The 14746-nt window shown below is 33.8% G+C and overlaps 2 protein-coding genes across 2 annotated transcripts in view; one reads left to right on the forward strand and one right to left on the reverse strand.

The window, feature by feature from the left end:
- The window catches only part of LOC119840153 (fatty-acid amide hydrolase 2-like), a 12447-nt gene extending 6486 nt beyond the window's left edge, over positions 1-5961 (reverse strand). The window contains exons 1-3 of the mRNA XM_038366666.1: positions 5817-5961; positions 731-973; positions 44-211 (exon numbers count right to left, since the gene is read on the reverse strand). Coding sequence (XP_038222594.1) covers positions 44-211; positions 731-955 — 393 coding nt within the window. The 5' untranslated portion in view covers positions 956-973; positions 5817-5961. The remainder of the gene's footprint in view (positions 1-43; positions 212-730; positions 974-5816) is intronic.
- A 2873-nt stretch (positions 5962-8834) lies between these two features.
- Positions 8835-14746, forward strand: part of LOC119840107 (phosphoglucomutase) — an 8015-nt gene continuing 2103 nt past the window's right edge. Inside the window, exons 1-8 of the mRNA XM_038366616.1 lie at positions 8835-9235; positions 9448-9529; positions 11822-12021; positions 12594-12750; positions 13097-13285; positions 13691-13891; positions 14159-14366; positions 14466-14649. Coding sequence (XP_038222544.1) covers positions 8996-9235; positions 9448-9529; positions 11822-12021; positions 12594-12750; positions 13097-13285; positions 13691-13891; positions 14159-14366; positions 14466-14649 — 1461 coding nt within the window. The 5' untranslated portion in view covers positions 8835-8995. The remainder of the gene's footprint in view (positions 9236-9447; positions 9530-11821; positions 12022-12593; positions 12751-13096; positions 13286-13690; positions 13892-14158; positions 14367-14465; positions 14650-14746) is intronic.

Below are 14746 nucleotides of genomic sequence, written 5' to 3' on the forward strand. Positions count from 1 at the left end.
ATTCAGGTTTCGCTTCTACGTTTAAATTTTGTTACTTTTATAATTTTTTAATGGCCCCAGTCATAAAATATACATGGATAATCTTACCGAGGAAAGGTTTACTGGCCATTTCCTCTGAGAGACCAGCGCTGATCTGTCGGTCTACCTCTCGTGCCTCTTCCAATGCCGCATCATACCTCTCTGCTGTCACTGCATTTAGGATAGGATTAACCTGTGTCACAATTGAATGAAAATTAGTAAACTTATTATAATGTTAACCTCATATGAATAAATCCGCTAATGTAGAATTCTGATTTTTAAATGCCCCATAATACAATTTTTTTATCAAACATATATTTTTCTTTACGGATGCTTATCTCACGGACAAGTAAGTAAAATAGACGTATAATGATTTTGTTCAAATACATTTTTATCATATCTATTTTAGAAGAAATTCGATATCGTGAGGGAAAGCGCACAGTCGTTGTTGTTAGCGCCATGGTCTACTTGCCAGAGATTGTTTGAGTTTGTGCGTCTTTTTTTGTTTTATATAGAAAGCCAAAACTTGAAACCATAAATACGTAACTAGTATTGTATTGATTGCGCACAACGATAGTTTTAATAGACAGATGTTTTGTTGTCATGAACTTAAAGAATAGTTTAGACTCGAAATTTACTTGTAAAATAGTAGTATCTACTATAATATAATGGACCTATATTTTATTTTTATTTTTAGCAGTTTGTCACATACCAATTGAATTCGTTCAATGACAGCCTTCACCAAGTCTTCCGATTTCAATTCTTTGTTTTTTATCTTCTTCGCTAACGTAACCGCACTGTTGGCTAATATCACATGTTCTTCACTCAGATCCGGTATAATTTCCTTCTTTTTCTCCCAATATAATGAAAATATAAAGTCTATCACACTATCCCAGAACAGTCGGAAGTAAACACATATGTTTCTGAAAAACGACATGTTCGAATACTGATGTATCTGAAATAAAGTTTTATAATTAATTATCATGAATTGATTATACAAGCTAGCTAACATCCACAGACGAACCCGCCGGAAAAAGCTAGTATTTCTGTAGCTCATGCATTATTCTAATACATAAGTTACATCAATGACAAGTATCATCGAAATGCCTTCAGTTGTTCTCGAGTGAAAAAAGAACAAACATTCAGAAATCTGTAAATAATAAATATCTCTATTCCATTTAAATTGTTCAATAAATAAGATTGATAATCTATTATGAAATTCCACTTTCAATTATTCGAAACCTATACTTATTGTCCAAAAGCTATAACCGGTATATGAGATAAAAGTCTGCGATTTAAACAAACACGGTTACTATGGCGTCTAAAGATATTGCAGGTTAAGGAAAAGACAGACCTAGATCGATAGTCTAGCACCATCATTTTCCTACCTGGTGGCCAACCAAGAAGTGATTAAACAACGTTATAGGGTCTGGTATAATTAATTTGCCAAGAGATTATTGGAAGCGGTTAAAATTCACAGGTCAACTGTTTTCGCGTAATAATTGAAGAATTATTATAATAATTATATAATAATTATATTCTTCTCTTCTTTTTCTTGTTAATATTTCCCAATTATTATACACGAATATTAGTAATTCCACACCGTAATTCATTAAGGATCATAATTTGAATTAGATATGAGATATAACTATAAATTGTGAAAGTAAAGTAATATATTTAATATATGTAAATAAGTGAGAAGGCAAGGCGACCTGTGTAACAGGTCTAATTAATAATGGTCATGATCTTAGTCCAAGGTAAACTAGTTCTATTTGTATCAAAAATATATACATATGTAGTTAGTAACCTTTAACGTAAAGCCCAACCTATACTGGTTATAATTTTTTTTTTATGTCATAGCGGGCAACTGAGCTGGTGGTTCGCCTGATGGTAAGCGATCACCACCGCCCATGAACATTCGCAAAGGTAGATCCTCTGCGAATGCGCTGCCCGCTTTTTTTGGGTTAAGGGAAAAGGAATGGATTAACGACTGGAAAGAAGGAATGGACTGGGACGGGTGAGGAAAAGGAAACGGGCCTAATTTTTGTTAAGAGTAGATTCATCCCTTCCTATTAAGTGTGACAATTTTTATATAGACTTCTCTTTTATTATAATAATTATTATTATAATAAACGTATATAATTATTCAAATTAAGAACGGTATATACAATTAGAACTAGTAGCAACTACAAAATATACTATATAACAGTTACATCGAGAAATAATGATATAATAATATGTTAAAAAATAAGAAAATGAAATAATAAGTATACACTATGCAATCGAAATAATTCTATTAAACCTAAAACAAGTACATAATATACAGAAATTTTGTATTGTTATTTGTTTTTCCAAGAGGTATAGTTTTCTCAATTCATATCTATACTAATATTATAAAGCTGAAAAGTTTGTTTGTTTGAACTCACTAATCTCAGGAACCACTGATCCGATTTAAAAAATTCTGTCAGTGTTAGATAGTCCATTTATTGAGGAAGGCTATAGGGCATAGGCTATATACGTACTACGTGCGAAGCCCGGGCGGATCGTTAGTATAACTTAAAGGTGACTGACTGACATAATGATCTATTAACGCACAGTCCAAACCACTGGACGGATCCGGTAGAAAATGTAGATAGATGTTATGACGTTGGCATCCCCTAGGAGAGGATTTTGATAAATTCTAACCCAAGGGGACAAAACAGTGGATGAAAGATTGTACCATAAATTTCTTAAGACCGCGCGAGCGAAGCTTTGGGCAGCAGATAGTGGCTATATAATTTTATTTTTTACTACTCATCTAGCATCATTACTTGGTAAACGTATATTGCATTATGCAACTTGCATTATAAGAAATAGAGTGCTGTGTGAATAACATTACCACAGATAACGTAATATTTTACTAGTATGCGTTTTTAATTTAATAATTACAATACTTAAGAATGCTTAATACTGAACCTTTTATAAATATGATGATATTAAATTTGTCAATAGATGTTGTTTTTGTGAACATTATATTAAATAAACATAATATTACGTAGGCAGTAGAAATCTAAGGTTTTTCTCAGGCAATTTCTTTACCGTTCTGTCATTATTCGTAAGCCATTTATGGTTGATTTTAAACACGCAAGGTTTTGTACGTCGGGCTTCGTAATACAGGCCAATAAACTCTGGTACAAGTCGTTTAACATTGCCTAACATTTAAGTAGAATGGCTTGCATTAGGTAATGTAGCAATTATTATTTATTATTCTTGTTTAATATTTTATTTTTTTCGTATGGTTTACGAATTTTGCGTTTTTGTTGTAGCTCTATCATATTTTTTTTATAAAAGAAAGGGGACAAACGAACAAGTGGTGCGAGCCATTGCCCATTATTGAGCGATCACCACTGCCCGTGAGCCTTCATAAGAGGCCCTGTGCAGGTGTTGCCGGCCTTTTAAGGAAGGGGTAGATATTTTTTTTCATATACTGCAATTAGACGAATTCCATATTCTCATTAACCAGATGACAATCAGGACAAATTCAGCAATTTTATCGTGAAATTAATCTAGAACAGCGTTAGATTCGAAATAACTGTTAATATGAAAACAAATTAATCCTACTATCCTACTAATATTATAAATGCGAAAGTTTGAAAGGTTGTGTGTGTGTTTGTTGCTCTTTCACGCAAAAACTACTGAACCGATTGCAATTAAATTTGGTACGAAGGCACCTGGACAACTGGAATAACATACAGGCAACTTTTTATCCCGATATTCCCGATATATATCATAGTAAGTACCGTAAAAGTATTGTATAAGTGATATTTCAAATATAACTTCTGTTCACGAAACAAAATTAACTCTTGTGTTTTATTTTTGTTAACGGGAAGTAAATCTTCAAATGATATACTGTCTATTGGAAGAAAAAGCAGACCATATGAATGAATTCTTGCTACGTTGCACACAATCAAAGCAATTAAGCTTAATTCGAGCGAACGAATTAGTGGCACGGCCAAATTAAAATGCATAATTTTGATCTATATTTTGAGTGGAACATTTATTTACAAGAGAATTTCATAAAATTATTAAAGCAGTTGGTGTTAAACCATTTTAATTATGATAATATACAATTAATTTAATAAAAATAATGGAGAGCACAGATTATTAAAAGGTTAAAACGTAAATATATTAATAATACTTAAGAAAAATATAACAACAACCAAACAAGTTCGGTAAAAAAGAGATGCAAAAGACAAATTTGTTCTTTTTCATCAAGACCAACAACTTAGTAGCAGGAAAATTTTTGTTCGCATACATAAATACTTAATGTTTTTATATAATCATTATAAAACATTATTTTTGATGTCATACTACGTTTTTCAAACAAATTCACACAATAACACACTTAGCAAATGCTATAAAAACAAAAATAAACTTATTGAACAGTTTTATATTTTATTTCCCACGATTTCGTAATAATAAATATTTGTATTTTCGAATCTTCTTTATCCATGTGAAATAAATGAATATAATCTAATTAAATATGCGCGTTTACATATCTGTAGTATTTGTATAATGTAATGTAATAATATAAAATGTCTAGCTTCTTATAAATTATCGTTTACATTATTAGATGGTAGATTTAATTCAATTACGGGGAACTTTGTTGATCAATTTTGTTGTTAAGTACGAGTCGAATTCCGTTCAAATAAACTAAGAGCAATCCATTCCATTTGTAGAGAAGCAAGGTCGATTGCAGACCTTACGCCTCTCCAAAAGTTCATGGGATGTGATAGCGCTTACCATCAGGCGAGCACCTGGTCGCCTATCCAATTTATGATGGTTCTTTATTATTTAGTTGTAATAGCGGCAACGGCAAAATATCAACTTTCAATTCAACTTCATTATTCAACATTCTAACATTCACGGTTTATGAGATAGAGCCTGGTGACAGACGAATGGACAAACAGACAAACGGACAGCGAAGCCTAAATAATAAGGATAAATAAAGGCTATTTAGTCATACATAAAGTAGGTAGATAGCTATTTAGAAAAACACTTCCAACGGATTTAAAACGCGATTTAAACCACAAGAAAATACATAAATTATATTGGGACATAGCAATTCATAGTCTACGCCTGATTGAAATCAGCTACAATAATTTCCGAGATTAGCGCGATCAAACAATCAAAGAAACTTCTCAGCTTTTTATATTATGGTACTAGTATAGATATTATATATTATTATGTCATCATCTGTGGTAAATATTAGTTTTCGTGTTTTTTATTAGTCAACTTGTATTCTATTCATAGAGATAGGAGACGGGCAAGTTAAGAATATCGATGATAATTTATGTAAATAGATATAAACTTGCAGAGAGCCCGTTCGTGTTGGGAATCAAGAAGCAAGATGCAACAGAGTGGTCGAGCTACATTTTTGTTACCCAATTAATAACCATTTTACCCGCACAGGTCTTATCAGTACAGTCATAAAGTTTAAATTATTAGCTTACCAATTAAATAATACCTATAGGATATACTGCTATGCTACAAGTGCAGATTTATCAATTTTATAAATATGTAGCTAAGTAGTTACTAGTAAGATAAAGATACAAAACATAATTAAATAAAAAAATCCAGTTATACTTTTAGCTTCTCACATAATCAGTCAGTAATTATAAAGCATTGTTCTATAAAATCATAAAATTGATTTATTTTTGCATCTTCTATAAACAAATTCATCACACAACTGCAATCGGTTTATACATTTAAAAGTAAATCTCCAATCATGTTTTATTCAAAAAAAAACATCCACTCACCTAAAGGTCAACATAAAACACTAATATAATATAATTTTAACACAAGTAACACCAACGCACGACGCATAGAGACTGGTGGCCAAAGAGTAGTAAAACTACGGCTAGTGGCGAAATAATATTTCCTATCACCAACCGGCCGGCGCGGCATACTTTGAATACATTTACATTTTACATTGCGCATCTATTTTAGTAGTAAGAGCATGATATATAATGAGAATTATTGAAAACAATTTAATTTATATTAGAGCGGACTGGTAATTCGCCTGATAGTAAGTGAACCTCAGATGAACATTTGCAGTGGGGTCTCTGCAAACGCGTTACCAACTTCTAAAGGGTAAGAGATAAGGTTATGGTTGATGACAGGTATAGCGGAAGGGTCTGGGAAATGTAAGGAAAAGGATACGGGCTTCCTTAGATAACACTAAATGCAGGATACTCTTTAGTTTCGCCGTGTTCGTTCGCATGTGTTTATGTCACATGTATGCCTTTTATGATAAGAAAAATTCAAATTCATTAAAAACCTTATCCGGTTCGATAAATAAAGAAAGCGAAACGGCTTTTAAATACAAAGAAGAATCATAAAAATCGCTTCACCCATTAAAAAGTTGAGGTGAGAAACACAAAAAACAGTCGAATCGATAACCTATTGTTTTCTTTAAAGTCGGTTGAAAATATATTTAAGGCACATGAGAAGTGGGTGAGCCTCTTTCCTTTTTTCCGTTTTCTCTTTCCCCTCAGAACTTTCAATTGTCATATAGTATTATGTTATCTGTGGTCATATCCAACTATGAAAGAATTTTCCAAATCGGTCTAGTAATTTCTAAGATTAAAATGATCAAACTAAGCCAGTGGCGTAGCTAGAGGGACAAGGGCCCTGGTGCATAGGGAAAGAATCGGGCCCTCCTCACCTCTTTCCGCCTTCCTCCCCTCTTTCAAAGCTGAGGTTAGAGGGCCCCCTGAGCTCCGGGGCCCTGGTGCACTGCACTACCTGGCCCTATGATAGTTACGCCACTGAACTAATCATTCATTTGATAGTAACATTGATGCATCTGTGAATAAATATTTAATCCGATATTTTGTGGCGGCTGCCAATGCCAAATAAAAATGGCTTATTTACATTAAACAATTAAGGACCGATGCAAGGAAACCGGCTTTCAAATAAAAAATAAAAATAAAATTCTCGTGTCACAGTTTTCGTTGCCATACTCCTCCGAAACGGCTTGACCGATTCTTATGAAATTTTGTGTGCATATCGGGTATGTTTGAGAATCGGCTAACATCTATTTTTCATACCACTAAATGATCAGGGTAAGGCAGAACAGCGTTTGCCGGGTGCAGCTAGTAAAAAATAAAAACTAAATGAAGATGCCACAGACAGAGCAGCAGAATATCATATTTTTGAATAGAGAGGTAATATTTCTTTCGGAAAATGTTTTATTTAATATTATATTTTCTTTACATGTCCGTTTCAATTAACCTAGTTAAATATAGATTATTTTAATTCATTTTAATCTTTGTCCGCTTAATAGAAGGTACTTTTTAAAACATATAATCTGATTTCAAAGAGACAATATGGCGTCACGCCTCTCTGCTCGTATGTTTTAATCAGGCACTGGGCATTTCTACGCTATCTGATTCGAATTTTATTGGCTTAAAACTCGAAATTAAAACTATTAATATTATCGCAAAACATCGTTTACCTTACCGTAAGTGTGCCTTAACTTTTTAATAAACAGATTCAAAAGAAAAAACATTTTTTAAAGATATAACCTCAGAATAAAAGATAATATCATTTGGTCTTTTAGTCTGTGGCACATTTTATATAATAACTACTTACAAAATTATTATATTGATTACGAGCTGTTGCCCGCGACTTCGTTTGCGTGATCTCTGAACCGGAACAAACTAGAGGCTTTCAATAAAATTAGGTTCAAGGTATAGATATAATACTTTTCTTATCACTAACATCGTTGATTTCAACATCAAATGTTGCAGCCCTCGACTATTACAAGTCGACAAAAAATGCCCATCAGATTGAACAACTTTTGCTAGGATATCATTTCTCTTTATGTAATAGTGTAGCTGGGCGCTTGGAGTTCCACATCGAGAGATTTTTGTGAGTCAACAGAAAATGTCCATCACACTAACCAATGTTCGCCAAGATCTCATTCCTATACTTGTTATTTTTGACTCCTGGAATACCATATCAGGTGTTTTAGATCTTCAAATTTATATTCTCAAGTACAGTAGTAACACTTTTTGTTATTGCACAATTTTTTAATTTCTTATTGTTTAGGTCGTCTGTTGCGGCTCAGCATTAGGTGTTCCAGTTTTCGAAATAAATTACAGACTATATGTTGCCCAGACTTATTATATACAACATACAAAAGAGAGATCCATCCAACAGTTGCGGTGATTAACGTGTTTTCTTGTAGACAAACAAGCACAATATTTCTTTGGATTCGTGCTCTATTACTGTTTTTAAACGCCCTTCCATTATTGTTTTCTTAATATATTCAATGTACAGACACCGTTTTTTTTCTGTTTTATTAAATGTAAAGATTATTAACATGGCTACATACCTACGTTATTTGCCTGTTGTAATTTTGATTCCTGTGTATTATTTGTTTTGCTCTAGGTAGATAGGTAGTTTCAAGCTTATCATTAGGTAAAAGGTACAGTGCGCAGGTATTTTAATAATGTCGCTTTTATTTAATAGGTCCCTGGATCATTATCAACACTTGAACCACAGAGTACTTTTGTATATCGAACCACGTAGTATAATGCTTACTCTGTGACTAAACGTACACTACTATTTTATCGTCGCTTTTACGTAGTAACCGATAGTTACGTAGTTATAAGTAGCAACATTAATCTATGTTTGCTTATTTAAGAAGATAAAAAGATACAAAACATATCATGATTGATCCATAATTTATCTATTTCACATCAACATATCAATACCACGCCTATTTTACTTAGTTTAATATAGATCGTGAAACGGAATGAACACAAATTGACATAAACGTCCTTGATTGACATTGTGTGAACAGCTGAGAAGTTTTTTAAATCACGAACTGCGAATTTGACCCTCGAACTCAGTTATCAGAGAAATAACAACGAGAGAACATTCAGTACAACACCAAATAATATATAGAGTCCTCTTCGATTCAGAAAAAATGGCTAGTGTTGTTACAGTAAGTACTAAGCCATATGAAGGGCAAAAGCCGGGTACCAGTGGTCTACGCAAAAAAGTTAAAGTTTTCTTACAAGAAAACTACACTGAAAACTTCATTCAGAGTATTTTGGATGCAAACAAGGATTCGATAGTTGGTTCAACGCTTGTTGTAGGCGGTGATGGAAGATACCTCGTCAAAGAAGTTGTTGATAAGATCATAAAGATCGCTGCTGGCAATGGAGTAAGTTCTTTTTTATTTTTATTTAAGTATGTAACATAATACGTTCTATTTTGCATACGAGTATCTAAGTGACTTATTATTTTCTTACTAGGAATAATTTTTGAATATTATAAGGTTTTAATATCAAACCTTATTTTTATTACAAATTCATATAATCATTGTTTTTACAATTTTATTATATATTTTATGGTATTAATAAATTATGGTTTAAGGTTGCGAAACTTCTCGTTGGGCAAAATGGAATCTTGTCAACTCCAGCAGTCTCTCATTTAATCAGAAAGTACAAAACTTTGGGTAAGTATCATAATCTATTACATTTATGTTAGTGTAAAACAAAAAATAAGAGCAGTAAAGAAATATGTTTTTCAAATATACATATTAAAAAGTAAATTTATTTACTCAGTATTTTTGAATTAGCTTTGTATTAAAATATATAAGACTAGCTGCGCCCCGCGGTTTCACCCGCGTAAGTTCGTATCCCATAGGAATGTCGGGATAAAAAGTTGCCTATATGTTATTCCAATTGTCCAGCTGTCTACATACCAAATTTCATTGCAATTGGTTCAGTAGTTATTGCGTGAAAGAGCAACAAAGACAAACACATCCTTACAAACTTTCGCATTTATTATATTTTATTATAAAGTAGGATTCATAAAGTTGATTTATTTCCTCTTCACTGAATAAGAAGATTTATTCAGATTTTAAGGCTCATAAGTGTATTAAAATATTATTGTAATTTATTGAACTATCATGATTAATTTTTACTAGTTGGAATAATATCTTAAACTAGCGGTCTGCCTCGGGGACCATCTAACACTGAAAGATTTTTTTCAAATTGGACCAGTAGATCCTGAGATTAGTGCGTTCAAACAAACAATTTCTTCAGCTTTATAATATTAGTATAGATTTATAATCTATCTCTATATCTGATATAGTTCTACAATAAATTTTGTGTTGTATAAATAATTATTATTAGATTATAATTACTCTCAAAACTATTTTTTCTGCTAAGAGCATCATTATAGTAGGATTATTATATTTAAATTTATTGGACTAATAAATAATCTTACTAGTATAGACAAACATTTATTCATAAACATTAAGCAGGAACAGACATAACAACTAACATAAACCGCAAAAACACTGAACATTACAAAGGAGGAAGAAAGAAAAAGCTAAACACAGGCACAACCAATTAAGGAGAAAAAAAGTATGTTTAGATTGCTGGTGTGTGTTTTATCTATGGAATGGTCCAGAGAATATTGATCATACAATATTATTCATCCCTACCAATATTATAAATGCCAAAGTAACTTTGTCTGTCTGTCTGTCTGTCTATCACGCTTTTACGCCTAAACCACTGAACCGATTTTGATGAAATTTGGTATGATGATACAACTGAACTTGGGAAAGGACATAGGATACTTTTTATTGCGAAAAAAGTAAAGAAGGAGTTAAAATTGGGGGTCCAAGTTTGTATGGAAGTTCCTTATTGTGTAGGTTAATCACCCTAAACCACTTAACCAATTTTGACAAACAGTCCAGACCTTGGGAAAACCTATAGGCTACTCCTTACCATGTCGCGCTATATAACCGAATTCCACGCGGGCAAAGCCGCGGGTGGAAAACTAGTATTACATAATTCTGTGCAAGTATTGCCATTATAAACTTATTAGAACATAAAAACAATTTCTATTAATTCATAATCATGATAACATACTTATACCAGCTTCCTGATTGAGTCATAATTACTGTATATCATATCTTTATGAGATTTGTGATGACTGGACAAAACTGATTTGAATCATGTTTAAAATTCAAGGTTGCAACTGTAAGATATAAAATTTTGTATTATTTTTTTATAATCTAGTGGTCTACTCCAGCTTAGACCATGGTACCTTATACCTGTAGGTACAGCTTATGTAACTCGGCAAAGATGTAGCTTTGTAATGCTGAAAGAATATCTGAAATTGTTTTATTATTTTTTGTGTGAAAACATATTATCATACATACATTTAAAATGAATGTTTTCTCATTTTAATATTTCAATGAAGGAAGTGGTTTTGGTTTACCAATTTGCCCACTTTGAAATTAGATAATGTTAAAATTTGTTATCTTTATATGAATAGAATATGCATTTTTATTTTTATATAAAATTCTCTTTCTGCTTTACCGATGTAGTCTTAAACTTAGCAAATCATAGTAAAACCTTCCTTGAGAACCACAATATTTATGAGCGAAAAGCGTAATGAAAATTTGTGTAATAGTTTCTGTTTCTTGAGAACAGACAGACTGGGGTACACTTCATTTACAATGTGTAGTGATTACAATAATAAACTAATTCTACTTAAAAATAAACCAATACACTCCTTTTAATTTAGCTAAAGATTATTGAATAGAAATTACCTGTTCACAAATAAACCAAATTGAAAGATTTCTCATTGATATGCCAATTTTTTATAAATCTATTCATCTGTGTCTGTCATTAAAGCATTCAAGAATCATGTCACGAATCATATTTATAATTGTTACTATATTTTGCTGAATTAATAGTGCATACTGAACTTTTTTTTTCTATCTCTCCAGGTGGTATTGTTCTGACAGCGTCCCACAACCCTGGTGGCATTAACAACGACTTCGGTATCAAATTCAACTGTAGCAACGGAGGTCCTGCACCAGACAACACAACTAACGAAATATACAAACTCAGTACAGCCATCTCGGAGTACAAAATTGTACCTGATATTCAGTGCAGTGTGGAAAAGATTGGTGTGCAGAAGTTTAAGGTAAGTTGTAAGATGGTGGAGTAAATAAGTATTGAATTGTCTTATTGTGAAAATGTTTTAAAGGTACCATTGATTATATTTAGCTGTCAGCCTCGGCTGCAGCAGATTTTTTTTTTTACTATTTTTATCTCAATTAGAACCCTACCTAAGCCTTAAAAAAATGTAAAAAAATATCCGAATTGTTAGAGCCGTTCTCCAGTTCTACGCTTTGCAACATATTTGGTGATTCATTTTTACGTTTCCGTCAGCTTGTAGAGGCCGGAGACCCATATCCTTTTCCGTACTCTTCCCAGCCCTTTCCTTTATTCCTCTCGTCCATCCTTTTTGAATCACTTTCTAATTTAAAGTTGGCACTCCATTTGAACAGGCGTAAGGTCTACAATCGACCTTACGCTTCTTCAAATGTTCATAGGCGGTGGTGGCGCTTACCATCACCAGCTCCATTGCCGACGATACCATAAAAAACAAAAAAAAAAAAATGTTATAGATATGTGCGTGCGTCACTGGAGTTCTTGTAGTCTCAAATTAATAGCAAAAAGCTGTTCAATTTCTTTTTTACATATAATTCTCAGGTCGGCGACCGAGACTTCGTAGTCGAAGTGATCGACTCTGTTAAGGATTATGTAGACTACATGAAGGAAATATTCGACTTCCCCAAAATAAAGTCGCTGTTACAGGGCGGGGAAAAAAATAAACCATTTAATGTCCTTATTGATTCTATGAATGGAGGTATGGTATAACTGTTAGATTTTCCGTCTGTTACGATTTACTTTTAACTAATTATATTTTTTTTTACTATTATATAAAAAAGGGAATTTCATGCAAAGCAGGCACAGAAGAAAGGGGTCAGGTTTCCGATTTAAGTTATATTATAGTATGTTAAAATACCTGTACATGTTTTACATGCAAATACGAAATATTTTTGCAGTTTTCAAAAAAACAGCCTTTGAAGTTTTGAAATGTTATTCTCAGTTCGAGAACAGTTATTTTGAAATAAATTCATGATTGACTAATAATCTTTTTATCCTCATGTTTCGAATTTTTTAATTCCTAAAAACTTTTACATTATTTCCAGTAACCGGTCCATATGTAAAGGCGATATTCATAGACGAATTGGGAGCGTCAGAGGAGAATGTAAGAAGGATAGTTCCTCTCGAGGATTTTGGAGGCGCCCACCCGGACCCTAACCTCACTTACGCTGCGGACCTGGTTAATGCTGTTAAAAACGGAGATTATGATTTTGGTGCCGCATTCGATGGCGATGGTGAGTTGTTTATGTTATTTACCTTATTGTTTTTTATTTATCAAGGCTATAATAAAAATTAAATTAAATAAAAATTATGTATCTTGGTCTCCACATATTTTTTTAGGAGATAATATAATTTTACCGGAACAACACAATTATTATGTGAATTAAAACTATTCAATATCATCATCACCATCAGCTCATATATATTCCCACTGCTGGGACACAGGTCTCCTTTGAGGGTTCAGGCCAAAATCCATCACACTGGCCAAGTGCGGGTTGGCATGTCACATGTCGTCGAACTTTTGATCCTTGGTCACGTTTCCTCACGATATTTTCCCTCGCCATTTTAAAACAGTAGCATATACAAAATATTTTTTTTTACTATCACTGTCACAAGACTAAAAATCTTCCTTAATCTAGGTGACCGCAACATGATAATCGGCCGAGACGCCTTCTTCGTAACTCCCTCGGACTCCCTCGCAGTGCTGGCGAACCATCTCCAGCACATTCCCTATTTCCAGAAGACAGGTGTGAAGGGGTTCGCCAGGAGTATGCCAACTGCTGCTGCTGTGGACCGCGTGGCAGCTGCCGCTGGCAAGGAGATGTTCCAGGTGCCCACTGGTGAGTGATGAGGGTGGAATGTGTGGAACGTGTTGCAGTGGAATTTGTGATACTTGTGGAATTTGTAGAACATGTAAGAGTTGTAAATAGATTTATTCAACAAACAACACCCAACTATCTCCTTAATAAGTAGAATCAGTCGTTTGTTTAAATAATAATAGTGGAAAACCTACCTCCCCCACCCACACACCGTATACAACGTATTTATATTTATTAACAAATGCCAATTTCTTCCAAATTTACTCTATTTTTATATTCTACCATCAGGTTGGAAATACTTCGGCAACCTGATGGACGCTGGCCGTCTCTCTCTCTGCGGCGAGGAGAGTTTCGGCACCGGCTCGGATCACGTGCGCGAGAAGGACGGCCTCTGGGCGGCACTGGCTTGGCTCTCCGTGCTCGCTGCAACACAACTCTCCGTGCAGGAGATACTCTCGCAGCACTGGAAACAGTTCGGCAGGAATTACTTCACTAGGTGAGGGTAGTTTGCTTATGATACTATAAAACGGATCCTAACACATCAGTTCAAATGAGTATAGTTTGAATTTGAGTTTGAGTTTGAGTTGCTTCGCAGATACGACTACGAGGAGTGTCCGAGTGACCCCTGCAACGAGATGATGCAAGAGTTGGAGAAGAAGATGGGCTCCAGCGGCTTCGTGGGCTCCTCCCACTCGAGTGGGGGGAAGACTTATGTGGTGGCTGTTGCTGATAACTTCTCCTACATTGACCCCGTGGACCAGAGCGTGGCTATGAAGCAGGTCAGATATATATAAAAAGACTAGCTGGTGCGCGGTGCGCGGGCTGCAAGCAGCCCGCGGGGCTTTTTGTGTGGACCAGTCTTATCAAGACTTAATA

This window comes from Zerene cesonia, chromosome 5 (assembly GCF_012273895.1).
Source record: "Zerene cesonia ecotype Mississippi chromosome 5, Zerene_cesonia_1.1, whole genome shotgun sequence".
Lineage (NCBI taxonomy): Eukaryota > Metazoa > Arthropoda > Insecta > Lepidoptera > Pieridae > Zerene > Zerene cesonia.